The sequence below is a fragment of the Platichthys flesus genome, chromosome 7 (genome assembly GCF_949316205.1).
Source record: "Platichthys flesus chromosome 7, fPlaFle2.1, whole genome shotgun sequence".
Classification (NCBI taxonomy): Eukaryota; Metazoa; Chordata; class Actinopteri; order Pleuronectiformes; family Pleuronectidae; genus Platichthys; species Platichthys flesus.
Window position 1 is genome coordinate 13597957 of NC_084951.1, and position 13839 is coordinate 13611795.

Consider the following 13839-nt stretch of genomic DNA (forward strand, 5'->3'; position numbering starts at 1 on the left):
CCACATGACATCAGCATCGTGTGTCGAATTTAAGTGACTGTCACACAATCACAATACTATAGGAGGTGTAGTTGCATATGGATGGTCTTTACTTATCCATGAAACATTTTCAAATGGGTTTTCTTTTCAGACACTGAAAATTGATAGGCCGATCTAACGCATCACGTCAACTTACAACACAAACGTTGGGTGGACTTATTTCTATGGATCTAAAGGACTAAACAAGAAGCATATGGTTCTTTCAAAGAAAGAACCATATTTTCTCTGCTCACTGGTACCTATCAATATCCTTATCAATAGAAAGCCTGAGTACAATCATGAGTCCAGATGCAGCAGGAGGAAAAAGAGAGTGCACAGACAGAAAAAAAAAGAGAAGCACAAAGAGTCAGGCCACAGAGACAATGGAGCAATTTAACAGGAAAATTAAACAGCAATGGAAATGGAAATGGTCATGCTATGATTCCAATGGGCCTTCAGCGAATATGAATACAATGATACATCAATGGAGCTAAAACATATCGTAGGGAACGATTGATTAAACTGCGTCTGTTAGTTATGATCTGCAGTATGTGGCAATTAATACATTACAGGAGTAGCTGCTGCACTGCTTTAAATAACACTTTATCCTCACTCAACCTAAAGGAACTGTGTTGAGAATCCATCAGAATATCAGCAACAAACCAATTGTTGTTCCAATAATTCGCTACAGTTGCTCAGTGAATTTATGCGCTTTATTACACACAATCGTCCTGGGAGTGTGTGAGCGTTTCAGCTACCTGTTGGAGTTGTGTGACGACTTGATGTTCTTGGCAGAAATGATGTTGAGGGACAGGACGGCGTCGGCAGCGCTGTCGTCCACCTCAGTTTTGGTCCTGATGCGACCTGGTGGGACACAGAGAAACGCAACACAAGTCACCACAACAGCTCTACACACGTGTTTAGATGGAGTATGACTGCCCGATGGAGAAACCTGTTCACTACTAAAACTGCCAGTTTGTTCATTAACAGCCGTACTGTCACAGTGTCAAGACGCAGGACTCTGAACACACGGCTGCTCCTTCATGAGCCTCTCTGGACAAGAACGTCAGCAGCTCAGAAATGGAAATGTGAGGTTTAATTATTTGGTCCATCAGCTCCAGCTCCAGTAATTACGACTAAATGATCCAACTCCTCAAACTGAAATCATGACTGAGGAAACTGCAAAGTATCTTCAGTGCAATTTCCTTCTTGACAATTAAAGGTAGTTTATAGTTTAATATTGTCACAGAAACATCGTCTCCTCCTCTGCTGTGACAGTCTCATGTGCTTCAGCAGTGAGGAAACCTCTTTCTCTGTGTGTCTGTGGGAAGACTGCTCACCCACGACCAGCTCACGGACGTCCTTCCAGTGGAGCTCGCTGCCCTTCTCATGGATGAGTGTGACTGTGATCCTCCGCTGGATCCCCTGCAGCAAAGACGACAGCAGCTTAGAATGACAGTACAAACAGCTACTTCTAAATGTATCTTATTAAGTAGAATAATCTTTTACTGGTTTATAAAAAAGTAAAGAGATATCCCCTTTAATTTGAAATCTGAACCAGTGAAAAATGCATTTCTGACTTTATATAACTAGTGACTAGTTTATACAGTATGACTGGTAGGAAAGGTGTGGATCTTGTGCTGGTACCTGGTGCAGCAGGTAGGTACCGTGGCAGGGCAGTCCTCCACTGTGATCCACAACAGCTGGGATGTACCTGTGGAAGTGGGGAGGTCACAATGAGCCTGAACACTTCAACAACGTGATTAACTACATCCACTGTTTGTTAAAATACTACACTATAAAGTGAACTGTACTGGATCAAAGCCAAATCTGCATTAAACTATATAGTAATTCTTGTGTGTGGATATGACATGCATGACACTCACTCTCCAGTGGGCTCCAGCTCGCTGATCTCAAACCACACCAGCAGGTCGTACTTGCTGACGCACTGGCCCAGGTTGGACTTGGTGAAGGTGTTCAACTTGGTGGCTGGAACTGAAACAAACGCACACAAGCTCAATATGACAAACTGCAATTTGCCTGAAATTCAGAGGACGAAAACCATATGGTTCCGATTGTTAAATGGAGGCTGGATATGAGAGGTGAACACACAATGATACTGAGTCATTTAGTAAACACACACACATACGATGCCTATATCTAAAAGGAGGTGTCCCTAATAAAATCCATTAATACTGAATTTCCCAGGCCACAGAAAAATGGCAACAATAAAACATATTCTTAAAAAAAGAGTTGAACTTACTAAAATGTTATAAGGGGCTAAATGAAATATTACAGCACCACTGACAACACCTTGGTGTCTAAAACATGAGGATTATGTTCCTGTTAAAACTGGTTAATCTCTCAGACACACAACTACATTCATCTGCATTTAGAGTGGCTAAAAATGAATAATACTCCACATGAATACTGAATTTATAAAGGCTAAAGCCTCTGGAGCCTTATTAACCCTGTGAAGGCCATGTCAGTGATCTTCTGTGATCATGATAAATACTCATTTTATGGCTTAAAATTCAGCTCATGCAGCAGATTTACCTCAAGGTGGCAGCTCAGGCTAGTTTGTAAGGGGGGGGGGGGGGGGGGTGTGGACTGAGCTGTTCTGATCTACAGTGAATAGACCTGCAGCAAGGTGCAGCACACATCACCACTGCAGAGCCTTATTGAGCCACTGCAGGTGACTACACAGCACAACGAGGGCAAAGCACAGCACTAGTCTAATCACTACAACCCGGGTGCATCTAATGCCCGGTCAGTAAACTACTACACTCTCCACTCTACCAACCATGGTGCCTGGGCACGATTAGCACCGGGTCGTTCAGCATTGAGAGGAAGGGGAAGTGAGAGAGTTGGTCGGCCTCGTCCTCCAGACTGGCCACGGCGGAGGAGGCCAGGGCGTTGGCGTGCAGGGACAGTGTGTCCAGCACCGTGCCGTGGACATAGCCGCTCATCAAGTAGCGGATTAACTCTATTTTACGGGTATGGTCTGGGTTTGCATAGCGGCACATTGTGAGAATGGTGAGAAAGATTGGAGAGGACGTGGGAAAAAGAGCGGAGGTGGGTAAGAGGATTATGAGCGGTGGGAGTATGATTAAATAGGAGACAAAAAAAAATCCAAAGGAAGCGAAAAGTGAAAGAAAAGGGGAAGGAAAAATGAGGCATGCTTATAGAACCATAACCAACAGAAGAAACATGCTTGAAATGATGGTGACAGGTGCAGAAGATATTCCTGTTTGAGTAATATGGTGGGACAACTTGAAGAGCCTTACCTGGTCTAGACAGAGGCATGGGAATAGGATAGTATTTCCTTGAGGGTGTTGGAGGACTGCAATTACAAAACGAAATAATTTTGAACGTTACGAAAATATGGAAAATCTTGTATTGTACTATAAATTCAATAAGAGGAATGCTCTTTTAAACAGCACCCACCTGATCAGGTCCTGGCCGTGCAGATGCAGTGGGTGCTGCTGGTAGTGACCAAACACTTCAAACACAATGGGCTTGGTCTTGATGTACTCGATAAAGGACTCTGTGACCTCCACTGAAATCTGCTCCAACAGGGCAAAAACAAGGCGTGGTCAACATTAATTGACATCAGGTTGTTAAGGTATGAGTGTGTGTGTGTGTGTGTACTTACATTCTGGACGTGATAAAAGCCCAGAGGAGCTCCTTTGCCGCTGTTCTTTAGGGGCTCAGTGGAAAAAGCCTCATCATGACGATGCAGGAAACTGCAGGAGATAAATAGAAACGAGCATCAGCGTGTGACACTTATTTGTCAACAAGATTAATGGTGTTTACTAAAAATCTGTGTCATCAATAACAAAGTAAAAGACAACTAAATCAACTGAATTCATCAACCAGTAGGAGTTAACTCAAACTAAAACTAAAACTTGCTATTCATCATTCATTCATCACTTATTCATTATGGACAGTGTGAACAGTTTGGAAATTTGCAGAGTTCGCAAAAAATTACTTTAAGAACTTTATCAACTAGAATGACACTAAGTACAGTTGCATACCTTCACCCAAGGCTAAACAGTCCGCTAAAAAATGTAATCAAACTGCACCGAAATATAAACCCTCATAGAAAGCAGTTCCCTAAAAATGAATTATTGCCTCTCAAAAAATGCCCTATCTCAAAATGTTCAAGAAAGTGAAAAAATCCCTGGATCTGCCCCGATGATCCGGATCCGCACCAACATTTAATTGGTTCTACCCTGACTCATACCCCATCCTTCAGCTGTTTTGTAAAATCTTGCTTATAAAAAACAGACCGGGGTGAAAATATAACCTTCTTGGCAGATGTAACTATATTAATTGTCTTTTTGATTTTCAGACCTACAGAGTTATAACATTTCGTGCCAAATCTGTTTTAATGTGACAATATGCTATGTGCTAATATTTCTATTTACCGTGTCTTGTATTTGTCCCTTGATTTAGCAGTTTGTAAAGTGATAATCTTTTATATTTCTAATATATGTTACTATTGCATTTGTATTGAATACACTGCATAGGGCAAATACAGCTGCTAACATTTAATATTAAGTTTGAAGTTTTTTTTTTTAAGTAAACCAGAAATCAAACTATCTAAAACTCACTTGAATTGGCAGAAGATGTCGGCATACTCCGGCAGGATGCCACTGGCCTGGAGCACGGTGACACGGAAGGTAAAGATGCTGCCCACCTCCAGCTGGCCCACCTCACCGTCACTGAGGTTCAGCTTGGTCTCTGAAAGGTTTTCCAGCTTGAGGTCTGACAAAAATAAGCCACAAAGGAAAATGATCAGCAACTGCGTCTGGGATTGTGCTTTTCAGTCTGCAAATCAATTTCAAGTTGAATACAATCAGATTGGTTTCTGCACAATATCAAGCTTGTGACTTGTAGAGCAGATCCTGCTGTTCAGTCCTTCAACAGCTTTTGTACACATTCCTTTAAAGAGCAAGAAAACCTGCATCAGTCTCATTTCCCTAACTAAACATTTTAAGTCCTCCTCGGCATTCAACGGGACCATCTGCCTATATGTTTCCCCTTGGGGCGGAGAGAGGTTGAAATTTATGAGCTGAGAGGTGAAGGTCTAGCAGCCGTACCCATGTCGTTGATTCTGTTGAGCTCCTCTGAGGGGGTGATGATCTCTGAACTCTGACCCTGACCCTCCACAAACCGCAGCTCTTCTAGTGACAAGCCGGAGTGAGTCATAACCGTGGAGGTAAAGTCATTCTGATTGGATGAAAAGGAGACACAAGAGTTGAAGAGGGAAGACAAGCAGCTGGTAGAGAGAGAGAGTGCATCACTATTGTATTTTACCAAAACTATATTCTCTATTTCTTGAGTTCCCTTTTGGAAAATAAATAAGAAATGATGAAACAATGTAGTGAACACTTCATACACAGACTTCAATCAGCTGCTTTCCTGCTGACTTTAATCCAAATATTATACAAACACAAAAAAAAAATCTAGTTTGAGACTTCTTTTGATTTGACTCGGGGCTTACCTTCTTGAAGTACTCATCATCAAAAGAAATCTTGGCGGTTCCTGACTGTCTAACTCCTGAACCGTAGTCTGGAGCCTCCTCGTCAGCTACAAAGAGACAAAGCATCGTCCTGTCAGGATTGATCACAGACATGGCTGCCTGCAACCGGAGCGCACCAAGCGGAATACACCAAGAATCTGAGGGAGTTTTCTGTTTGATGGCCTGGAGAGCCTTTCAAATGTATTCATCAAGATATTTGGTTTGAGTAGAAGGTATTTGAACTTCAACATAAAAAAGATTGTGATGCAAATAAACGTCACTTAATCTCAGAGCACCAATGTAACCCGTTATTTGTCTGAAGGTTTGTAAAGTCACCAACATAAACAGTCTCCTCAGAGGGATTTGCCTTTTAAAGCACCTTTCATACATAAATGTGACACAACCACATACCAAAAATGTTAAAGGTCGGACAAAATTGAATACAATTTATGTGTTCATGTCCATAAAAGCATATTTAATAAAAAACTGAATAAAGAGACATTAAGCTAAACTGCCGGCTGCTCACAGGTTGTCAATGACACTTTCGAGAAATATCAGCATCAAGTTGAAGGATAAAACCTCTGCATGAAGGTCCTAATCCTCTCTGGCTCATTACAGACTCATATTAATTACTCACCAGCTATAGCCTGGACCCCCACGCGCAGGAAACCACGCACCGCGCCCTTCTCTGTTACTATGGCAACACGGTGAACCAGTGGTACAGGGTAGAGCAGGTTGCTCAGGTACACGAAAGCTCTGAGGATAAAAAACAAAAAGGCAGAGACGTTGAAAAGCTGATTCTGGTGCAGGGGGGGATCAACTGCTGCAGAAACGTCACTATGACAGAGGCTTTTTGCTGATATAACTGCCACGTCATCTGTTACTTTTAATTTACTAAAAGCAAATTAGATACATCCACTCATTGAAGAACATGTGCAGTCGCATTAGAGACAGTTTTCTGAATATGCATTACCACATCGTATAATGTGCATTAACATATTCCCCAGTTAAGCACATGTTAATGACTACAAAAACCTACAGTAAAATATTAGTGACAATTATGTTAAAGGCCACTCAGAAAATAAAGGACAGAAAACTGAACATTAAATTCTACATGCTTCAGGGCACTGAAATCAGCAGCAGGTTAAACCAGCCACTTTATTTTGAGAGTGCGTGACCGGGGTGAAGACACATCGCACTGGATGCAGCAGCAGAGGCTCTAAAAGAGTGCTTTATTGTGTTGTGTTGTGGCAGTGTAAGTCTTTCACTCACACACTCCCTGACATTTTGTTCTTTGGGACTTGATTTGTCCTGCTGCACCCCTGGTGACCCTCCATCCACCAACCGCCACTCTACCACACTCTACCTCCCTCCCTCCCTCCCTCTCTCTCCCTCCCTCCCTCCCTCCCTGCGCTGGGAGACTCAAGGCTGATGCGGAGGAGAGATATCAATCTGTAGAAATCTCTGAAGTCACTGTGACGCAGTCAGGGTGACGCTGAGCTACGACCGTTGCAGAGTCTGGCTGGCTTGGAGCCCGCTTGAATCTGTCGTCCTGTTCTGAGATCAGCACACAGCCTTTCTTGGGATGTTTACCTCGTTGTGACGTCAGCCGTCTAACAGCGTACGCATGCTGTGATTTCAAGTGCTGCTGCAGCAAATTATTTACCTCATACTTGACATCAAATTAAAACAAATACAAGTAAGTAGGATTATGACATTGCCAACTACATCTGAGTTAATATAACCTACAATACCTTCAAAGAGCAATGTTAAAAAAAAGGGTTAGAAACAAATCATTAAACAAATGATTCAACCACAATGAAATAAATAAAACAATAAAACAAATCAAACGAGGATGAAAGGATTAAAAAAAAGAAAGGCAGACAGCTAATGAACATAAACAGCAGATACATGTAACTTCACATAGATGGGAGTTAATACACTCAGAGCTGTGATGGTGGCAGGGACTGAGACATCACGTGGGAGGGGGGGAGGTGGAGAAATATGACGGATGGTGGCTTTCATTATTTTAGAGACTAGAGTCTAAATGAAATGCAACTCATAAAAAGCAGGCATGTGAGCACACAAGTATGACTAATCACATTAAATTCAAAACTGCTCCACTTCATCTCTGCTCAGCTGCTCTGAATACACGACATGATCTGATTCTGCTTCACCAGGGAGGGATTTACTGATATATAAATTGGTGATATGCTTACGGTACTAGCTAGCTAGCTCACATTTGTCAGGTATCTGATTTTCCTGCTACTAAAATAATATATTAAATAATGATGTCTTGTAGCCTGCATATAAACTACTGCTTTAATGTCTCACTGTTGTTTGTGCAACCTCAGTGCATCCATCTTTTTTAACATCTTCAAACATTTCCACTACATGAATTCATCTTCATTCTATAAAACTGTATTTATGCTTTATTTGCATGATTTTGTGTTTGATCCCCTACACTCTTTAATTCTCCCCATTTGTTTCACATCTGAGAATTGAGATTAACGACACTAAATCAATCCAACATCCACCCAAGCTCCTGTCCCCGCTCGTGTGTGGAGGACATGGGAAATGCCACAGCCAGTCACCAACCTTCCCACCAGGATGAACCAGGGGGAGCGGTCGTAGAAGGGGTCCTGGCCGTCGCTGAAGATGTCCGAGCCCTCCTCGGTGCCCGCATCTGAGCTGGTGTCGTCCACGAACGCCTCGTCATCGATCAGGTCAGACATCTCGCTCTGACGCTCATCAGCCATCTCGGTGATCTCGGAGTCGGTGGTGGAGAAGGTGGGAGAGGGCGTGCGGTCGGCCAGGTGCTCGTTGACGCAGCCGTGGAAGATGGGGGAGCTGGGGGAGGGGGTGGTAGTTTTGGAACAGTAGCAGGAATCAGGGAAAGGTGCCGTTGCAGGAACAGAAGAGTTAAACAGGCGACTGCAGCTCATTGTGTACATATGTGACGTTTCACTCTGGTGTAAATATCATTGTTTTTTCACACATATTTTAAACGTCACTTTAAAATAACTTAAAAGGATGAATGTATACATCTAATGTATTCTGGCTGCCACAGGGCTGCCACAAAATGTCCATATGACCCAAAAAAATCTTGTTGACAAGCTTTTGTGTGAAGTGGAAGGGCATCAACATGATAAGGACAACACACAGAACAAAATGATATAAATGATGAATGAAAATAAATGCAAATAAAAAAAAAGCAGACAACTTAAAAATGTGATGTTAAATAAAATGAAATATGAATCTTCACAGACATTAAATCATAAATGATATGAGATAAAAAGTATCAAGATAACAACATCAAATCATACACATGACAAAAAAAACAGCAACAGAAAAATATGTCAAAACAAAATTCAAAAACACGTGGTCTGATAAAAGAAAATGAATCTGAACAGACTTTGACCATGAAAATGAAAAATTAAATGAAAGAAAATGTTTGTATCCATTCAAAATTAATGGATCACAAAAGCTGCCTGAGTCATATCAAATCATTTATTCAAAGAAACTGACTTAGAACTCAAACCTGCGACAACAAGCCCAATAAATAAGCTTTCAAGCAAGATATCCAGTGATGTAGTACATGTGCAGTGAGTGTTGTGTTTGTAATTTGTGTTTGTTGCATCACATACCTCCCCACTAGTTTAAACCAGTGGAAACGATCATAGAAGGGGTCATTTCCTGTCAAAGAGCCCTCGCCGTCTTCCTGGGGAGTGGTGGCCATTTCGCCAGCGCGGTCATACATCTCTCTCATCTGCTCCAGTCTCTGTCTGCAAACGATGACAGAGTGCTGTCAATATTAATGGGGAGCAGAGAGCCAATATACAGCTCACATAATGGCTAAAGGGAAGTGAAAGCTTATTGACATACAGATGTGAGACTCCTCCTTTTTCTATCTTTTGTTGAAGCCTGACCGAAGGGCCGATTTTCAGAGCTGACGCACAATTTTTTAAAGGGTTAAGAAATCTGAAATCGATAAATCTTTACCCTTTTTAATACTATAGGCTTTTACAAGTTTTGATCCATTAGTGGTTTGATGACGATTGTTTGCTCTGTTTGTATTGATTCTAATTATCTTGCCGAAAGACTACTTATTCTACATACACTGTTTATTGGAGGAGATTGTGCTCTTTGTTGGACAAACAATGATAAGGTTCTAGGTTACCCTTAACATCTTTTTCTAGGCTATGTCCTGTAAAAAGAGTTTTTATGTTAGCCAATCTCAAACAACATTCAAGTCTGGACTGATATAAAATTGATGGGCCAATGTCTGATGCATATCTAAAGAAATGCTGCCCTTGAGAGTTTCCAATACAATACAGGACTAGTTGAAGGTTCTGTGATTACTTGAGTTTGTCAAGGGACCAGTAGTGCGTGGCTCCGTTCTTAAGGTCCTGAACCTCGACAGCCACCACGGTGCGGGGGAAAGGCCTGGAGTCACGCTCTTTCTCCGGTTCTGGAGGCAGGAGCTCAGGGGGCAGCGGCGAGTACAGAGTGTCTGTCAGCAAGACGAACTGGAACTGGACCTGGAGAATGTGAAGAGTTGAGAGGAATAAAAAGACAGTTTAGAAGTTATCAAGTTAAATGAGGGAGAGCAACAACAACAACAAAACAAGTATGAGAATACATCCTGATTTTAAACTTAGAAAACTATAGTCAGATTTACTGGATATTGACGGGAGGTACAATGCCATCGGCTGTGATTCTCATCTTCACCTTACAGTAAGTTACTATTTTCAAAATCCCCTTTGCTATGGTAGACAACAACAGAACCTCTGAGCCAGAAACATACAAACTAAAAATGAAAATTTTTGACAAAGATTTAGATCGTGCCATCCTTGGATCTAAATCTTATACCCCTTTAGGGCAAGGATTTGGTTTCTAACATACAAATGTTCTTCCAAAATCCAGATCACCCTGACACTGTTTTCCAGGGACACATCGTCGCAGCATCATGGGTTCAGCACCATCCAAGACGATTGTTGTTGGTTTAGAGAAATACAAGCAAGCTAGAGAGTTTTTGCCTCCTATAGCAGCATTATAGCAGCTGCAGACAGACCACTCTCCAGCACCAATACAGTGCGGTGCAGATGTGCAGGTCAGGTTATGAGAGACTACAGAACAGGTGCACATGCATTTCAGTTAAAAGACAGCAGTGACATGTATGGTTCCATTTTACTGCAGACATATCAAGGTTGAAAGGTCAAACAAACCATTAACCACAAACAAACCATTAACCACCCTCAATTTGTGGCCTCACGCTTCACAGCTCCCTCTGGAGGCAAAATGCTAACCCACTTAACAACACTGACCATAAATAACAGACGCAAGAAACCTCAAGACAAATACAAATAATCTGATGGTGTCTGTGACAGATGATCCATCTCCAGTATCAATCATGTCGCTCCCAGAACTAAAACATAAATCACACTGGTTTCCTGCTGGGGAAGACTGACCATAGCAGAGGAGCATTTCAGTTCAATTTCTTTATGTGGCAATGAATCAACACCTCACTTACCACGAGTGTGACGTAACGGTTTGGCTTACGCAACATATATTACATTTAATGAAGAATGTTAATTTAATCAAATCACACTGGTCTGAATAGAAATCTGAACTTGTGGCATCTCTGTTTGGGTTTTTCATTAGGAATATGGTCAGCAGATTATGCGTCACTGGCATCTTGCGTCACAGTTGAACGTTCCAGAACCTGAGGCATAATGGATATGAGGCTGACTCACTTCCGTGGATAAGGCTGCCCGGTGAACACATTATTGGAACACAGCTCAGCTCTCTATGATACTTAGGGTTACTGGTTTTACATCATACTTTACAAAAGCTTGCTATTCACCTTTACTTCTAACAACACAGGGTCACATTAGGTTTTTCACTAAACCACATTTAAATTTATACATATTACTCTCAAGGTAAATAATCCCAAACTTAACCAGTGCTAAACTACAGCATGCCACGACAGCATGCCACAGCATGAACTGAATATGCCATTACTTTCTTCTTTAGCTCCACACTGATGGCGTTGGCCTCCTTCAGGTAGACAGCACTTCCCCACAGTTGATCACGGAGGGAGGTGAACTGATGATACCTCCACTTCCTAAAAGACCATTGTGCCAGCTCAAACTCATGCTGAGTCCACGGCACTGCAGGGAGAAAATATAGAGGGTTAATGTTTGCCACGATATATACACACAGACACACACACACAAACACGATGTAAATGCCCATAAAGCATTTATTTTTGACAAGCAATGGATGAAAAAATTCTAATCCACAAGATAAACTGTGACCAACAGTGTTTCTTCTATAAAGCCATCATCTATATACAACGATACAAACTCTGTCACTATATTGCAGAGAATGGTCTTATTACAAGTAAACCTTGAACTTCTTAGACGTGGTGGGATGACTCAGCGTATGATGATAATTTCAGGTCAGACACAGATAGGTTAATTTGTCCCTCCTTAATAACAATGAGTCAGTCACTCAAGGAGACAAAATGTTCACTGTGGTGGATTAACCTATTTTAAACTGCTGAAGAGGGTGGAAACGAAGAGGCAGCTGGAGAATCAGTAATACAGATACGTTTACACTGGAAAAATGTTGGCAATACTTTTGGTAACAAGGGGTTTGTAACTGATGAGCTAAAACACGAACAATTACAAGTAGGGCCCCTTATAACTCAAATTGAACACTTTAAATCAAATTAGAAGCATGATTTCTTTGAAAGAATTAGAGCACACATGAATTATGAACTAATTTGGCAGATTACATTGAATGGGTAATTAGTATGGCAATAATAACACGTTTTAGTTGATCTGAGTGGTTTGGTTGATATTATGTTCTTTTGATTATGAGACTGAAGATACTATACGCACATCCAAAGAGTTTAGGCTCTGTCCAGAAATTGTGGGAGAAAACAAACAGTGCATATTTATATTTATATGATCCAATATGGAAATCTGAATCCGGAGAACTGAAGAGTTACTGGACGCACCTTCCTCTTCCTCCTCCTCCTCCAGCTCCTCCTCATCTGGTGTCTCGGCGACGAGGGAACGTGTCTCCACCTGTTTCTGAAGCTCTTGCAATTTGCTCTCGTAAACCTGAACACCCACACACAGGGAAGAGGAAAGAGAACATGGAAGACCATCCATCAAGCGCAATGATAGGGGATGTTATCAAGTCATTAAAGCTATTCAGTGTAGATTATTCTCTATTTGGGAATTCTATAATGGTACTTATTTCTAATACTGTGAACTTATGACTGTTGTTACTGTTCTAAATGACACATGGATACATGGGGCTTGAAGTATTAACTACACAGAGTGAAAACAGGTTCACAATCATATCAACTGTGAAGTGAGATGAACATAATTATTTTAAACATCTTTTCTTATCGCACCTTGTCAAACCTCTGGATATTTAAAAAAAGCGGTTAACTTAATATGGTGCAATGATTGAAAAACTTTGTTGGAGATTTTTGCAGCAATGAGAACACAATGTCCTGGAAACAAAACCTCCATCATGTAAACAACTTTTATTCTGATTGAACGGGCTGGAGCGGAGAAGAGGTGCTGCTAGAAGCTGAGTCAACTGTAATCCAATGAGGGGCGCCATCCTCATCAGAGAGGAGGACAAGCTGTGGTCCCGATGACCTCATCCTGTTTGTTCAGTGTCTTCTGGGAAGACAATGCACCCTTTTCATATGTCATTAACCTCCACCCTGCTGAAGCCTCCCGATAAGCTCAAAATCTGAAAACTCTCCATTCATGTAATCCTTAGAAAGACAGTGTCACTGTATGCATCTGCCTGGACAGTATAATGAACCATGTAAATAAAGTGCTTTCAAAACATTCTAATTCTTAAAGAAGTAAATGATGCCAGTTGGCATAGGCAAAATTAAATGTGATATTTCAGTGCAATAAGGTGAAGGCGAAGAAATCTGGCATTTATTCCTCTACTATATTTCCATCGTTGCCATGCTCTAGTGTTAAATTACAACAATAATGAGAGATGACTAATAATAAGGCTTTTGCAACTTGCAGAGTATAAAGAAAAGAATAAAGTTGATATTTTCAAATGCAAAGTTACACACAATAATTTAAAACTATCAATTGAAGTATTTCCATCAAAACTAACCTAAGATGTTGTACAAACATTAAGAGAACTGATTCTTACCCTTCACTGGTTTATTGGAAACAAAAAACAAGCAGCACCCATAAACGATAACTGCACTTGGAGCATTTTATTTCACTCATACTTGA

The 13839-nt window shown here is 41.2% G+C and overlaps 1 protein-coding gene across 1 annotated transcript in view; it reads right to left on the reverse strand.

Moving 5' to 3' along the window:
- kif1b (kinesin family member 1B) overlaps window positions 1–13839 on the reverse strand; it is a gene marked incomplete in the record, with an annotated part of 59932 nt that overhangs the window by 13395 nt on the left and 32698 nt on the right. Inside the window, 16 exon segments of the mRNA XM_062392786.1 lie at window positions 1359–1443; window positions 1666–1732; window positions 1905–2013; window positions 3306–3361; window positions 3466–3584; window positions 3674–3764; window positions 4635–4788; window positions 5124–5253; window positions 5528–5613; window positions 6183–6301; window positions 8144–8395; window positions 9193–9330; window positions 9908–10086; window positions 11570–11718; window positions 12454–12471; window positions 12573–12678. Coding sequence (XP_062248770.1) covers window positions 1359–1443; window positions 1666–1732; window positions 1905–2013; window positions 3306–3361; window positions 3466–3584; window positions 3674–3764; window positions 4635–4788; window positions 5124–5253; window positions 5528–5613; window positions 6183–6301; window positions 8144–8395; window positions 9193–9330; window positions 9908–10086; window positions 11570–11718; window positions 12454–12471; window positions 12573–12678 — 1858 coding nt within the window.